At 44.8% G+C, this 14402-nt stretch overlaps 1 protein-coding gene across 1 annotated transcript in view; it reads left to right on the top strand.

The window, feature by feature from the left end:
* fgd5b (FYVE, RhoGEF and PH domain containing 5b) overlaps positions 1 to 14402 on the top strand; it is a 39410-nt gene that overhangs the window by 14656 nt on the left and 10352 nt on the right. The window contains exons 8-16 of the mRNA XM_079509971.1: positions 1366 to 1456; positions 2065 to 2115; positions 3459 to 3517; positions 4035 to 4106; positions 5981 to 6049; positions 8859 to 8942; positions 9041 to 9120; positions 9451 to 9547; positions 14024 to 14161. Of these exons, the coding sequence (XP_079366097.1) occupies positions 1366 to 1456; positions 2065 to 2115; positions 3459 to 3517; positions 4035 to 4106; positions 5981 to 6049; positions 8859 to 8942; positions 9041 to 9120; positions 9451 to 9547; positions 14024 to 14161 (741 nt within the window). The remainder of the gene's footprint in view (positions 1 to 1365; positions 1457 to 2064; positions 2116 to 3458; positions 3518 to 4034; positions 4107 to 5980; positions 6050 to 8858; positions 8943 to 9040; positions 9121 to 9450; positions 9548 to 14023; positions 14162 to 14402) is intronic.

Here is a 14402-nt window from a genome sequence, read left to right as displayed (position 1 = left end):
TCTGTGCTAAAATGGTGCTTTAATATATTCTCCAATGCTGAGAACAGAACAGAAGGGGGGCAGAGAAGCTGACCATGGCTAATTAGACGATGCACATGTCTTTTTACTGTACCTGTCCCATCAACATATTGCCCTGCCAGAAGTGTGGCATTGATTTGTGACCGCTTGAAGTGTGTGCTTGTGAGTATGTGCTTGTGTGTGTGTGCTTGTGTGTGTGTGTGTGTGTGTGTGTGTGTGTGTGTGTGTGTGTGTGTGTGTGTGTGTGTGTGTGTGTGTGTGTGTGTGTGTATGTGTGTGTGTGCGTGTGTGTGCACGCACGCACGCACGCATGCACACATGCACACATGCACACATGCACACACACAGTTGATGTTCTGCAAGGCAAAAGTGCTGACCAGCATTCTGTTATTGGTCCCTTCACTTTTACAACTGACCTGTGATTGTGCTGAAAGGCCCTTTGCTGTATAATGTTCTATTCCCACTGCTTCTCTCTCTCTCTCTCTCTCTCTCTCTCTCTCTCTCTCTCTCTGGGTCTGAAATCACTACAGTATCCTTCCCTACAAAGCCAAAGTGCAGTAAGTACGCAAAAAATCAAGCTGCTAAAAACACTTTAAAGTGTTTCAATTGGCCAGCCAAATAGGCCATACCGATTTGGGATATTGCACTAATTGTATATCTGTTCATGATGTAATTGTTTATCCATGTCATTGTCTCCAAATATGTAGTTACTGCACTTTGGCTTTATAGTGATTGATTGCGCCATTTTGTAGTGGTGTCTGAATGTAAAGGTAAAGTGATAATGTTATTATACCCTATGGATTGAGATTGTGAAATCATGAAAAGTAGGGTACAAGCACCTCCTCTATTGGTATAACCAAGGGGCTGGCTCGGTTCCGGAATGGTCGAGAAATTACAGAGTTACTGTGTGGGGGTCCCTGGGTGGTCCCTGGGGGGAATGCACCCAGGGGGCCAGGCCATTTCCGGCAAGCCGCTCCGTGTCCGAAACGGTTGAGAAATGGTGAAAACCAACCAGGCTATTTTCGTGCTTGGACAGACAGACCCAGGGACCCAGGGACAGACGGGCACACATAGCTGTGTAATAAAAAAGCTTATGAAAATAGCTTATAATTAAATCTACAAAGTAACTAGTAACTATACAGTGTTCTAATAATTGTAATGGAGTAAAAAGTACAATATTTGCCTCTGAGTGAAATCTAGTGGTGTAAAAGTAAAAGTATAAACAATTGGAAATACTCCAGTAAAGTAAAAGTACCTCAAAATTGTACTTAAGTAAATGTACTTTGCTTAGTTGCTTTCCACCACAGCTGAAATGTGAGTTAGGCGTTGCATGTGTGTGTGTCTCAGCAGCAGAGCCCAGCCGGTGAGAACATCTCTCTGAAACATCAGCTCCTCCAGGTGGTTGTTCGCGTGGCTCAGTACCGCATGCTCCTCACCGGTGAGTCTTCACCTGCGACTGACCTTCACAGACGTTCTGGTCAATAGGCGTAGAGCAGCGGTTCCAAAACGTTTTAGCTCAAGACCCAAAAGAGAAATATGACTTTTGCCCGGGACCCAAACTAGTGAAAGTAGCATACAGTATACAAGCTGACAACGCGTTTCTTCGTTGTGAGATTGTTGATCTGCTATTTTCACTACTTCTTTTTTATTTATTTATGGAAATTATAACATTTTCTGACTATATTTATGAAATACTTTTGTTGGAATTGTTTAAAAAAAATCTTTTTTTAAATCTTTTGAAATAAGATACTGTATATAGGAAACGGAAAAAGGGGATATTTACCTGCGACCCACAAAAATTATTCTTCGACCCACAAATGGGCTTCTAACCCACTGTTTGAGAAACAGTGGGTAAGAGACATTCACCTCAACTGACAGAGTTATTCAATCATTAATCATTATAACTATTAGACTAACTGGACACTGTCTTACCATTACTGTACTGATTATTATACTTAATTTATATATTTGATTATACTTCATTAGTGGCCTTAACTTTATGATTTGCTATTGTGATTCGCTAATTTAATTTGCCTCTTTTTCCAGATTACCTAAACAACCTCTCTCCAGACTCCAAGGAGTATGAAGACACCCAAGGTACAGCAGCATAGCTCACGGCAGAGAACTTATCATGTCTCTGTCGGCCATTAACGGGAGAAATTAAAGCTCGCTCTGCATTCTCTGTTATTCATGTTCTGGTTCAAAGTGTTTACGACCTCACAGGGAATTTGGCACGGATACACAGTCAGGAGAGATACATTTTGAGTCTTTTTCTTTCTTTCTTTCTGTCGGTTCGCCCGTCCGTCCATTTTTTAATTCAATTACATTTTATTTAAGTGACAAATCACAACAAGTTGTCTCAAGACACTTTACATATAGAGCAGAAAACCGACAAAGATCCACCCAGAGCAAGCAATATTGCGACAGTGGCAACGAACAACTCCCCCTTAGGAAGAAAAACGTCAAGCAGAACCCGACTCTGGGGTGGGCGGCCATCTGCCTCGAACCTGTCGGGGGAGAGAGGGGGGGGGGGGGGGGGGGGGGGGGGGCAATAGAAAGAAAGAAATAGACAGGGAAGGAGATACAGGCAAATACAAGTAGTAGCAATAACAATAATAATTAATGTAATAGTGTAAGATAATATAGTATGGTATAGCAATGTTGTCAGATAATATATAATGTATAAGAATATTATAATTATAATAATTTCGGAGAGTCCTAAACCACTTCTAACAGATGTTTCAATCTGGGAACCCGTTTAGTAAAAAATAAAAAAGCCCGATCTATAGTATCTTGAGAGACCACTGATGTTTAGCCGATACTTTGTAAAGAAAAAGGAAATAATTGCAGATACCGATCAAAAAAGTCATATAATAACCAATACTGTGTATATTGGCCAGGTTTGGCACTAGTTGAGGCTCTCTTCTACCTGAGCACTACGTGTAATTCATGAGGAGGCCAGTTGCAGTAACACTATCTCTGGGATTTATGGCAACTAGTTTGTTGTTTTGTGTGGTTGTCTGTTTGTGGGTTGTTCATTGTTTGTTGTTTTTATGTAAATTATCCTTGGGTTCATGAAAGGTGCTATATAAATTCAAGCTATTATTATTGTTGTTAAGTTGTTTTTGTGGGGGGAATGCAGGATTTTAAGCACTTTCAACCTCATATCCCTATTTTGTCATTATAGGTGAAAGTTTAAAACACACATTTGTATGTATTTGTTTGCCCATATGTTTTAAATAGAAACTTGATTTCAAATATATCAGTCAAAACATTGGCAATCAGTGGTCTGCAATTCAGTACAAGAATGGGTTCTGGTCAATTCCCAAGGAGACAGACGAAAGATGTGGCACAACACAAAGTTTGATTATAAATCATAATCACCTCGCTCGTGACATAAGGTCTCTCCCTCTCTGTTTCTCTTTCTGTCTCTCTCCCAGCTGCTGTGGTGACAGTGTCTGGCATTGCGGATCAAGCCAATGACAGTTTGAAACACGGGGTGAGTGTCAGATGCGGGCACTTGATTGATTCATACATTGCCTTGTTAAACATAAAACCATAGAATACTGAAGTTCTGATGTCACTCGCTCATCCACTGGGTCACGGAAGTTTGTCTCTGGAAAATAACATTGGGTCATCTTAGAATCATCTCATATATGAATTGTGGTCCAAAAATAAACAAATTGTCCTGGCGATATTGTCAGGGAGGTGGCTCGATATCATTTACGCTAGTCAGTCACTCATATTTGATACAGTCTGTTTCTAGCAAAAATGTAATTCATTTTGTCATTAGTGTTTTCTCGCCGCCGGGATCATTTGTTTATTTTTGGAACACAGTTCTTATATACGATATTAAACATGTTTATGGGAATTCAGAATGGGAGGGAAAAAACGTGACCCAGGAAGGAGGCGTAAATGATGTCAGACTTCGGTGCTCTATATTCTAATGCTTTCTTCTTCTTTGTCCTCTCTCTCTTTCTCTCTCTGTCTGTCCCGCTCTCATCATGTCCTCTCAGGAGAACCTGTTGCGTCTGGTCAACATAGAGTACAGTGTCCGTGGCCAGAGGGGCCTGTTGCAGCCTGGCAGGGTAGGCTATGATAACAACATTGTTTCTCTGCCATCATACTCCTTCTCTCCTCCACCACCCCAGTGTTGCCCTTTCTTTATCCCACCAGCTCAGCTGGGAATCCCCTGCTTTTCTCTCTCTCTCTCTCTGCGTTGGGGTGGTTGGTTGGTGGAGAGAGCAGCTGGTCCAGAGGCACGGTTTATCAGCTCAGAAACGGGCCTCCCCCCTATTTTGGGCATGTCATTGTACACAAAACATTTTAAAGAATGTAAAAAAGAAAAAAAGTATTCTACAGTTAAAGTCCTTGCAGACAGACTGAGGGGCCATCCAGATGAGGACGATTTCGGTGTTTCTTGGGCAAGTAATTAGCCGATCTGCCCTTTTTGTCACACGGAGACGGCGTTTTGGGGGACTTAAACGGCAAATTTTGAAACTACCTTCCAGAGTGGGAAAGTTTGGAGACGCGACTTTCACGTCTCCGTGTGTATAGCAAATGCCGCCTAATTTGCTGAAACGGTGATGTCATAGTCCCCTCGCCCCCTCTAAACTATAGTGTTAATGGTTTATTTCACCATAACCACTTAAGTATCACAGCTATTTTATATTTGCACATAGGCCTAATGTCTATAAATCTCTTATCCAAAAATAGCCGCATGAGCTTGTAGAGGAGCTATTTTTGGAGAACAGATATAAATTATGGTGATTACCAATCTGGAAAGACAAGAAAAAAACGGATGATCTAATACATTATTGTTACTATTAAATGGTGTAGTGTAGAATAGATTAGTATAGCTATACAAGATAGGCAGCACAGCCAAGAGCCACCGCGCGTTCCTCTCAGGCAGGTCTGACTGCGCAGTGCACACTGCACAGCATGCATCCAGGACCTCATCAAAGTGCTTCTCTTCTTGGGTGGAAATTAAACATTCTTTGTGTAACTTCAAAACGGCTTTGCATTGAGAGACCCCAGGTAGGATAAACACATATTGTTTACTGTCCATATTCCTCTATAAACGGCCTGTTTTCACTGTTTCCAATTGCTCTTTTTTTTAATACTTTTGTATAGCCTATGTGCAATGATTAGCGCTGTGCTGCCAGCAGGTGGAATCAATCTAAACGAGCAATTATGTGTCATTCAGAGGTGTTGCGCACAAGGGAAGATATATTCAATCTCCAAAGTCAAACTCATAAATTCACAATCATGCCGCCCCTCGTTGTGAGCTTTTTAAAATGATCTGAGTGAGAGAAGGGGTGGGAGAGAGAGAGAGAGGGGGGGGGGGGGAGAGAGAGACGTGCATTATTATTATTATTTTTATATAATGCTCTCTCTCTCTCTCTCTCTCTCTCTCTCTCTCTCTCTCTCTCTCTCTCTCTCGCCACACGCCTGTCATAATGCTTATCGCAGTGGTCAGCAGCAGCACACAGCTACTCGTTCATATAGCCTAAAGAATAAGCTTTTTCTTTTTTTGGGGTGGCCATCTACAGGCCGGCCATGTGTACTACAACGTTCTATTGAAAACGTAGCAGTTTACTGGTCTCGTGTAGACATCGTACATCATTAACATAACCGCAATGTAGACGCAGTAAAGTTTTATATCGTTCACAAACTTAGGCGGGGAACAGCCCGCGACGTCCTCGTGTAGCAAGGACACGATTCTGTTTTTCAGAAAAGTGGCGGAAGAAATCCGAAAAACGCAGCAGTCTGGGGACCTTTACAGTAATATGTATATAGCCCTGTTCTAGCATATGTGTGTGCGTGTGTGTTCACTGTATGTCGATGTGTTCCCAGGTATTTATAAAGGTGTGTGTGTGTGTGTGTGTGTGTGTGTGTGTGTGTGTGTGTGTGTGTGTGTGTGTGTGTGTGTGTGTGTGTGTGTGTGTGTGTGTGTCCACAGGTATTTATAAAGGAGGGAACACTGATGAAGGTCAGCAGGAAGAGCAGACAGCCTCGCCATCTGTTTCTGGTAAATGCCACTTCCTGTTTGCAGCGTCACGCTGCTCGGCTAAACACATGAAGTCACACTAACCAGTGGTCACACTGGTTAGTGCTGGTTATGCTCTTATTTATTTATTCTGTAATTATCTCAACACCTTCTATGTGATGCTAAGTTAACACATTTTACTTGATAGCTACGGTAATAGTGGTGTAAAGGCTACAGTGGGATCTTTTCTGGACGCTCTGTTTGTATGTCTAGACTATGGGATCGAGAGCAGGGTTTCCTGTCAGGATGTCGCTGAACGTCCACTTCCTGTGAGCCAGGGCTTTATTGACAGCACAGGGAAGGTCAAGAGAAACTCCTTAAGCCTAATTTATACTAGCTGCGTCGCTCCGGTCGCCGCATTCATTGTTAGCAGTCCTCATAAGTAGCAGTACCAGAATATAAAAAAGACTCTGGAAACAGTCTACAAGCTTACAAGGTTGTAGATTAGCTATTTTCGATTAGGCCAAGTATACAATAGGTTAGTGTATATTTTGTAATAATAATCTAAATCAGCAAAGTAATAGGCCTATCTCACAGCCCGCTTTCCACGCCCACTTCCGGTAAATAGTGGTGTCTTTAACATGAGCATTTACACGTTTTTTTCTCTGGAGAATCTAAGTACATTTTCTAATGTAAAAATGTGACAGACCAATATTATTATGAAGCAAACAAGATGGTAAATCAGGTCGAACAGATAGAACAAACCTTACCTTGAGAAAACAAAAGTTGTAGACTTCTTAAATTACCTCGGTTAACATGTAGTGTCTATGGAGTGACGTCACGCTATCACCACTAACCCCGAAAGGGGCCGTATTTAGGGGGGCGGGGAAATTCTGTGAGATAGGCTTATTAGTAATTAAACTGTCAAATTAAAATTAAAAAGTACAAAATTTGCCACTGAGAGATGAGTAGAAGTAAATAGTATTCAAAAATCACACCCGTGTGAAGTTAGTGGTGCAACTCCGTGTGGGGGTCCCCGGGGGGTCCCCGGAAGTTCTAGACCCACAGGAACGTGGCCAGGGTGCTGTCCAGGTTCCGGCGAGCCGCCCCGCGTCCGAAACGGTTGAGAAATGACAGAGTTACCGTGTGGGGGTCCCTGGGGTCCCCGGGGGGTCCCCAGAACATCCAGACCACCAGGAACGTGCCCAGGGGGCTGGCCCAGTTGCTGCGAGCCGCCCCGCTTCCGAAATGGTCGAGAAATGACCGTGTAGGGGTCCCCGGACGTCCCCGGACGTCCCTGGGGGGGTCCCTGGGGGGTCCCTGGAACATCCAGACCCCCAGGAATGTGGCCAGGGGGCCAGGCTATTTCCGGCGAGCCACCCCGCATCCGAAACGGTTGAGAAATGGTGAAAACCAATCTGTTTTTGTGCTCGGACAGACCCAGGGACACACATAGCTCTGTAATGGAGTGGTTGCACCACTCAAAACATTTTAAAGTAAAAAATATACTTAAATACACTACTTGAGTAAATGCACCTTACCTTCCACCACAGATTGTTAGCTTGTATTGTAAGTCAGTTATTTTTGGCGAGTGACATCATTGTGGGATGAACAATACACTTTAAAGGCTTTAAACAATGACCAGCATGGATCGTGTGAACTCTTACCTACTATCTTAGTCAAATTCACTTTAAGCTAAGCTAACGTTTTAAAAAAGGCCTGCATTCCTACATATTCCGCAAACTATGTTGAAGGTGTTAAAACATATAAACAATTCGTTATGCAGCCGCAGCCCCATGTGCTTTTGTCAAATGACCGTCTCCCTTCACCCCTGTAATATAACTACTGAGAAAACAGAGAAGAAAGGGAGAGCAAAGGGATGTCATTTATAAAGTCATAAGACTAAACAGAATAACAATGTGAGACAGGACATTCTTTATCGCCAGGCAGGGCGAGAAATCTCTGTAGCCTTGCCAATAGTGCATTCTCCAGAATCTCCTGACCTCATGAGACACACAAAAAGATTGAGAAGCAAAGAGAAAGATGGCAGTTCACTATACTGTATGCACGTTTTGCTATTTTAATATTGAAATATTATATATAGCCATTTCCACATTAAAAAGAATAAAAGGTCCACAATCAGAGAACACCCCCCTGTACTCCTCTGTCATGTCCAATACAAGTTCTATGCTCCAGACTGGTCACTAATAAAAAATTAAAATGCATCTTAACAACTTATTATTCTTAGTAAAACAGAGTTACAACTCTGCTTTTTTTGTATACACCAAATCTCTTCGCCAAAAATAGCCCACAATGCAATTGGCTATTTTTGGCGACTGTTCTCCAAGAATATGCATGCTGGAGTTCAAGTGGTTAAAGAAATCTCTTATGTCTCTCAGGAGGTCACAAGCAACGGTAAATATATAGCTTGCATTCCTATAAATTTACAAAGAACTACCGGTAGTCAGTGTCCCACACTGCAATGAGAAGTAGGCCTAAGGATAATACAGGGATGTATTGTGCTTTTACAATCTGAGTTAAGTGATTCAAAGTGAAATAGTTTACGTAAGATACGCTGTCTTTAGAAGGACATTGAGGGAGCTTTGTGGAGATCTCACTATTTTGTCTAGAATAAAATACAAAAATGTGTTATTGCACTTTTTTTGTTGCATATTGTAAAATTTTAAACAAGATGCTACGTTGGAAGATCAAAGTCTAGCTTAGAGTGCCACCAAGTGGCAACGTGCTGCATGCACATACACAGTATAGCCATTGTTGAAACTGTACCATCTGAAGCAATCTTTTATTTCAGGTGGTTAAATAAGTGTGTGATACAATATGTATCTTTCAGATGAACGACGTGTTGCTGTATACCTATCCCCAACAAGATGGGAAGTACAGGTTGAAGAACACTCTCTCACTCACAGGGATGAAGGTATAGCTTTGAATAGCAGTTTGCTCCACCACTCTCTTTTCTTCACATGTTTGGTCTCATCACATCTGATACATAAATACAACTCACTGATATTTCAGGTCAGTAAACCTGTCATAGACAATGTCCAGAATGGCCTGAAGATTGATGCAACAGACATTTCCATCACATTGTCAGCAAGGTGCGTCGTCTGTCCTGTTTCCTATATAAGTGACTTTTAAACAAAAGAAAATAAGAACAAAGTTCATATTAAATATTATATTATTTTTTGTCAAAATGAAATAGTAAAATCAATGAACTGAACAACTAACAAGACGTATGGAACAGTTTCATATTCTATTTTAGTACTGTAGTGTACACAGTCAATTCTTGTGTTAATTTGTGCATCTGTTGTATATCTGAGAGTGTACAAATGTAACTAAATGCACCCTACCATGTCTGCCTTCAGCATTAAATGAACGCTGATGTTTTGACTGGGTAGTGAGGCTGCGCTGTGCTGTTTTGTGTTCAGCTCGTGTAACGAGAGAGAGGACTGGTTCTACACCCTGAGCCGGACCGTAGCCGACCACACAAGAGGACCTGTCGTTTTTAATAGCTGTCCAGCCGAGGTGAGAAAGAGCACCGCCTGTCTGTCCCTGTGTGTAATTCAGGGCTTCTCAAAGTGGGTGACGTGGTACCCTAGGGTGGCTTGACGCAAGTCCAGGGGGGCCTCAGAAAACTTTTATAATATTTGGAAATGAATGCATCAATGTCACTTCAGTTTAACCACTTAGCCCATCTATACTTAGTAAAACGGACCCTGCGTTCTGTTTCAGCCTACAAGAGTCTACTAAGTCTCTTCACCAAAAATAGCAGATTTACAAGCTCACAGCGCGTCACAACGTGACACCTTGTGAGCTTGTAGATCGGCTATTGTTGGTGAATGTTCCCCCAGAATAGGAACGCTGTCAGGAGTGAGGTTTAGATTGAACCCAAATGCAAAGCCACAGTAGATTTAAGCATTTAATAACACAAAAGGTAAAGCTTACAGCAAGTTCCAGGCAGGAGAACAGAGGTCCAAAACACAACACTTACAGGGAAGATAAGCAGGCAGAAGAACAGCAGTCCAACAAATGCAAGTCCAAGAACACACAAGACCAAACACAAGGTTGACAATGTATAACCTGACAGTGAGTGTGTGAAATGAGTCCAGTCTTATATTGGGTTGATTGGGGAAATGTCCTCAGGTGTGAAAGGGGCAAGGCACAGTTGGGCTGATGAGAGAGTGTGAGCAGGTGTGTGGCAGGGACTGAGAGAAGGAAAGGAAAGTGGGAGTGGCTGAAGTGGGGACACGGTCTGTGGATAGACAGACCGTGACAGTACCCCCCTCTCAAGGGACGGCTTCCAGACGTCCCACCACGCTGGCCCGGAACACAGAGCAGGGTGGGTGGAGGGGGTCTGGAGGAGGGAGACTGAGGCTGAGAAGATGACGTCAGGTGGACGGCCAGGATGCTGGGACGAGGCAGCATCGATAGGAGGGCAGCCTGGAGGTCGAGACGTGGAGGTGTCGTCTGGAGGACGTCCGGGAGGCCGAGACGAGATGGTGAAGACGTCGTCGGGTGGACGGCCGGGAGGCCGAGACGAGGCGGTCAAGAAGTCGTCGGGTGGACGGCCGGGAGGCCGAGACGAGGCAGCGGAGTCATCCGGCGGACGGCCTGGAGGCCCAGGAAACGGGGCTGCAGGAGACGAGGACGCTGCAGACTCCGGAGACGGGGACGCTGCAGACTCCGGAGACGGGGACGCTGCAGACTCCGGAGACGGGGATGCTGCAGACTCAGGAGACGAGGATGCTACAGACGGGACCCCAGGGGATGCTGCAGGCAGAGGCGAGGCCGGAGGTGCTGCAGGCAGAGGCGATGCCGGAGGTGCTGCAGGCAGAGGCGAGGCCGGAGGTGCTGCAGGCAGAGGCGATGCCGGAGGTGCTGCAGGTAGAGGCGAGGCCGGAGGTGCTGCAGGCTCTGGAGACGACACCGGAGGTGCTGCAGGCTCTGAAGACGACACCGGAGGTGCTGCAGGCTCTGGAGACGACACCGGAGGTGCTGCAGGCTCTGGAGGCGATGCTGCAGGAGCAGGCACTGGAGGCGGGTCTGCAGCGGGAGCAGGAGCTGCAGGAGCCGAGCTGCAGCAGGAGCTGGAGGAGCCGGGCTGCAGGAGCCGGGACTGCAGTAGGAGCTGGAGCTGCAGGAGCCGGGGCTGCAGCAGGAGCTGCAGGAACCGGGCTCAAGCGGGCAGAGCCGCAGGAGCAGGGGCTGCAGGAGGGACTGCAGGCGGGGAAGACGGAGCTGCAGGCGGTACTGCAGGTGGAGGAGACAGAGCTGCAGGCGGTACTGCAGGTGGAGGAGACAGAGCTGCAGGCGGTACTGCAGGTGGAGGAGGCGGAGCTGCAGGCGGGACTGCAGTCGGAGGAGACGGAGCTGCAGGCGGAGCTGCAGGCGGAACTGCAGGCAAAACTGCAGGTGGAGGAGGGACTGCCGACAGGGGAGGCAGGCCTGCAGGGGGAGCTGCAGACACTGGTGGTCTCTGGATAGGAGCTGACAGCAGGCTTGAGATGGCTGGCCGGGTGGGCTTGGTGGCTTGGCGACCCCGAGAGACCCCCGTTTCTTGTTGGTACTACTGGGACCTCCCAGAGCCAGGCGTGTGTCCAAATAAGGATCCGGGGCATGAAGTGGTTCAGAAAATTATTCCATTTTTGCCTTTCTGCCAAAATAGCTAAGCAAGTCAATGTACTCAATATTCTGCTGGTCAGCAACAAGGTTGGTGGGCTGCAGGCTCACCATTCTAAGCCTTACAGTTTGAGAAACTGGCTGGGAAGCACTGGGAAGCGAGCTGGCTCTAAAGTCTCTAAGCCTCCCACGAATAACATCCAGGTGGGGGACAAAATGACTAACCCACGGTCTCTCCTTAAACCACAACTGCTGGGTTTCAATCTCCTCTTGGAGTGCAAAACACTGGTTAGGTGGAGAGGCCATGAGCCGAGCCACCACATTATCAAAATCTTTAACCTTCCTCACAGTAGCTAGAAAACACAGTAGCTCTGCTGGGTTCATATTAATGGTCAGGTTATACTGTCAGGAGTGAGGTTTAGATTGAACCCAAATGCAAAGCCACAGTAGACAGAGTAGATTTAAGCATTTAATAACACAAAAGGTAAAGCTTACAGCAAGTTCCAGGCAGGAGAACAGCGGTCCAAAACACAACACTTACAGGGAAGATAAGCAGGCAGAAGAACAGCAGTCCAACAAATGCAAGTCCAAGAACACACGAGACCAAACACAAGGTTGACAATGTATAACCTGACAGTGAGTGTGTGAAATGAGTCCAGTCTTATAGGAGGTGGGTTGATTGGGGAAATGTCCTCAGGTGTGAAAGGGGCAAGGCACAGTTGGGCTGATGAGAGAGTGTGAGCAGGTGTGTGGCAGGGACTGAGAGAAGGAAAGGAAAGTGGGAGTGGCTGAAGTGGGGACACGGTCTGTGGATAGACAGACCGTGACAAACGCTGTATAATCAAAGTTATTTTCAGTCTGTCCTAATGGAAACCAGTAAGACGAGCGAGGTCGCACTGAAACAACAGAGCTTCTTAATACAGCACAGTTGAAAAGCAGGAGTTAAACTATTAATCTGGTGTCAGTGAGGTCAGATGTAGAGTTGCTGGCCGGCTCATATAAGAAGATCTAGTATGTCAAACAAACTATTTATGGCTATCCGGAGGTCAGTGTCCTGATCTTCATTATGGAGATCCAGGTGATGATAGTCAGCTCCACGTATGGAGATCCATGTGTTGTACCAACAAGTCTAAGTCATTATGGAGATCCAGGTGATGATAATCAGCTCCACGTATGGAGATCCATGTGTTGTACCAACAAGTCTAAGTCATTATGGAGATCCAGGTGATGATAATCAGCTCCACGTATGGAGATCCATGTGTTGTACCAACAAGTCTAAGTCACTCGACTTAGACTTGCAAATGAACGAAGTTGGAAACCACAGTGGTTATCATGAGACTGTCACAATATGGTAATATATTGTACATATCCACATATGGGCTTAATATTGAGGACATCAAGGATCTCCAATTATGGGCATAACAGGGATTGTATTAGGGCATCGGCCTGGAATGCCCATACGGTCTACCTATTTTCTGGAAAGAACTTTGGGTCAACTGCTGTTATGTGCTATATAAATAAAATGTACTTGACTTGGAGGCGTGGGGTGACTAACGGACGGATGGACTGACAGGACATTCACGTTTTCATAAATGCGACCTATGGTCGCAACTAATATTCTCTCCAGTTTTCCTTGTGACATACTGACTCTTTGGGGGAAAGATTTACATATACATAATACATAATAATAATAATACATTTTATTTATATAGCGCCTTTCAGGTCACCCAAGGTCGCTTAACAAAACAGAAAAGAAATACAATATAATAAAGCAAGTTTAAAAAAAGCACAAAGGCCTACATAAATGTATGTACCGCTAATATGACAGAAGGTGCTATAAGGTATAACAATGTAATGCAGGTGTTCCGTGGATGAAAACCTTATTTAATATGACAGAAGGTGCTATAAGGTATAACAATGTAATGCAGGTGTTCCGTGGATGAAAACCTTATTTACAGGTATAACAATGTAATGCAGGTGTTCCGTGGATGAAAACCTTATTTACAGGTATAACAATGTAATGCAGGTGTTCCGTGGATGAAAACCTTATTTACAGGTATAACAATGTAATGCAGGTGTTCCGTGGATGAAAACCTTATTTACAGGGGTGGCCTGAGCCAAAAAACACTGGTGTAAATGTGTAATTACACACTGTGTTACTTGTGGTATGTTATGTTGTTTTTAGTCTCCTCTGTGCTGTAAAGGCATCTTCTGTACGTGTGTGTGTGTGTGTGTGTGTGTGTGTGTGTGTATGTGTGTGTGTGTATGTGTGTGTGTGTGTGTGTGTGTGTGTGTGTGTGTGTGTGTGTGTGTGTGTGTGTGTGTGTGTGTGTGTGTGTGTGTGTGTGTGTGTGTGTGTGTGTGTGGGCGCGTGTTTTCCAGGCCAGAGATCGTCTGTGGTTGTCTCTAGGTGAGAAGGCTCCGACACTCGTCCCAGTGTCTCATGTGATGATGTGCATGAGCTGCAACTCAGATTTCGGCCTGACTCTGCGTAGACACCACTGCCATGCCTGTGGCAGGGTTAGTAACGCACTCGAAAACACACACACACACACACACACGCACACACGCACGCACGTATGTACGCAGATCAAAGAGCCCCAGTTAAAACGAAATGGACTCATACGGTTAATTTTACGCTCTCAAGAGTTAAATAAATTGTTAAACATCTGCATTACTTAAGTTAATTTACGAGAATGTAGAATAATTGTTATTTTGATCAACGTTTGCCTGTTGAGATCCTATGGTACCACATCAATAC

Source organism: Electrona antarctica (genome assembly GCF_951216825.1).
Source record: "Electrona antarctica genome assembly, chromosome: 9".
Classification (NCBI taxonomy): domain Eukaryota; kingdom Metazoa; phylum Chordata; class Actinopteri; order Myctophiformes; family Myctophidae; genus Electrona; species Electrona antarctica.
This window is presented reverse-complemented; position numbering and strand designations above follow the sequence as displayed.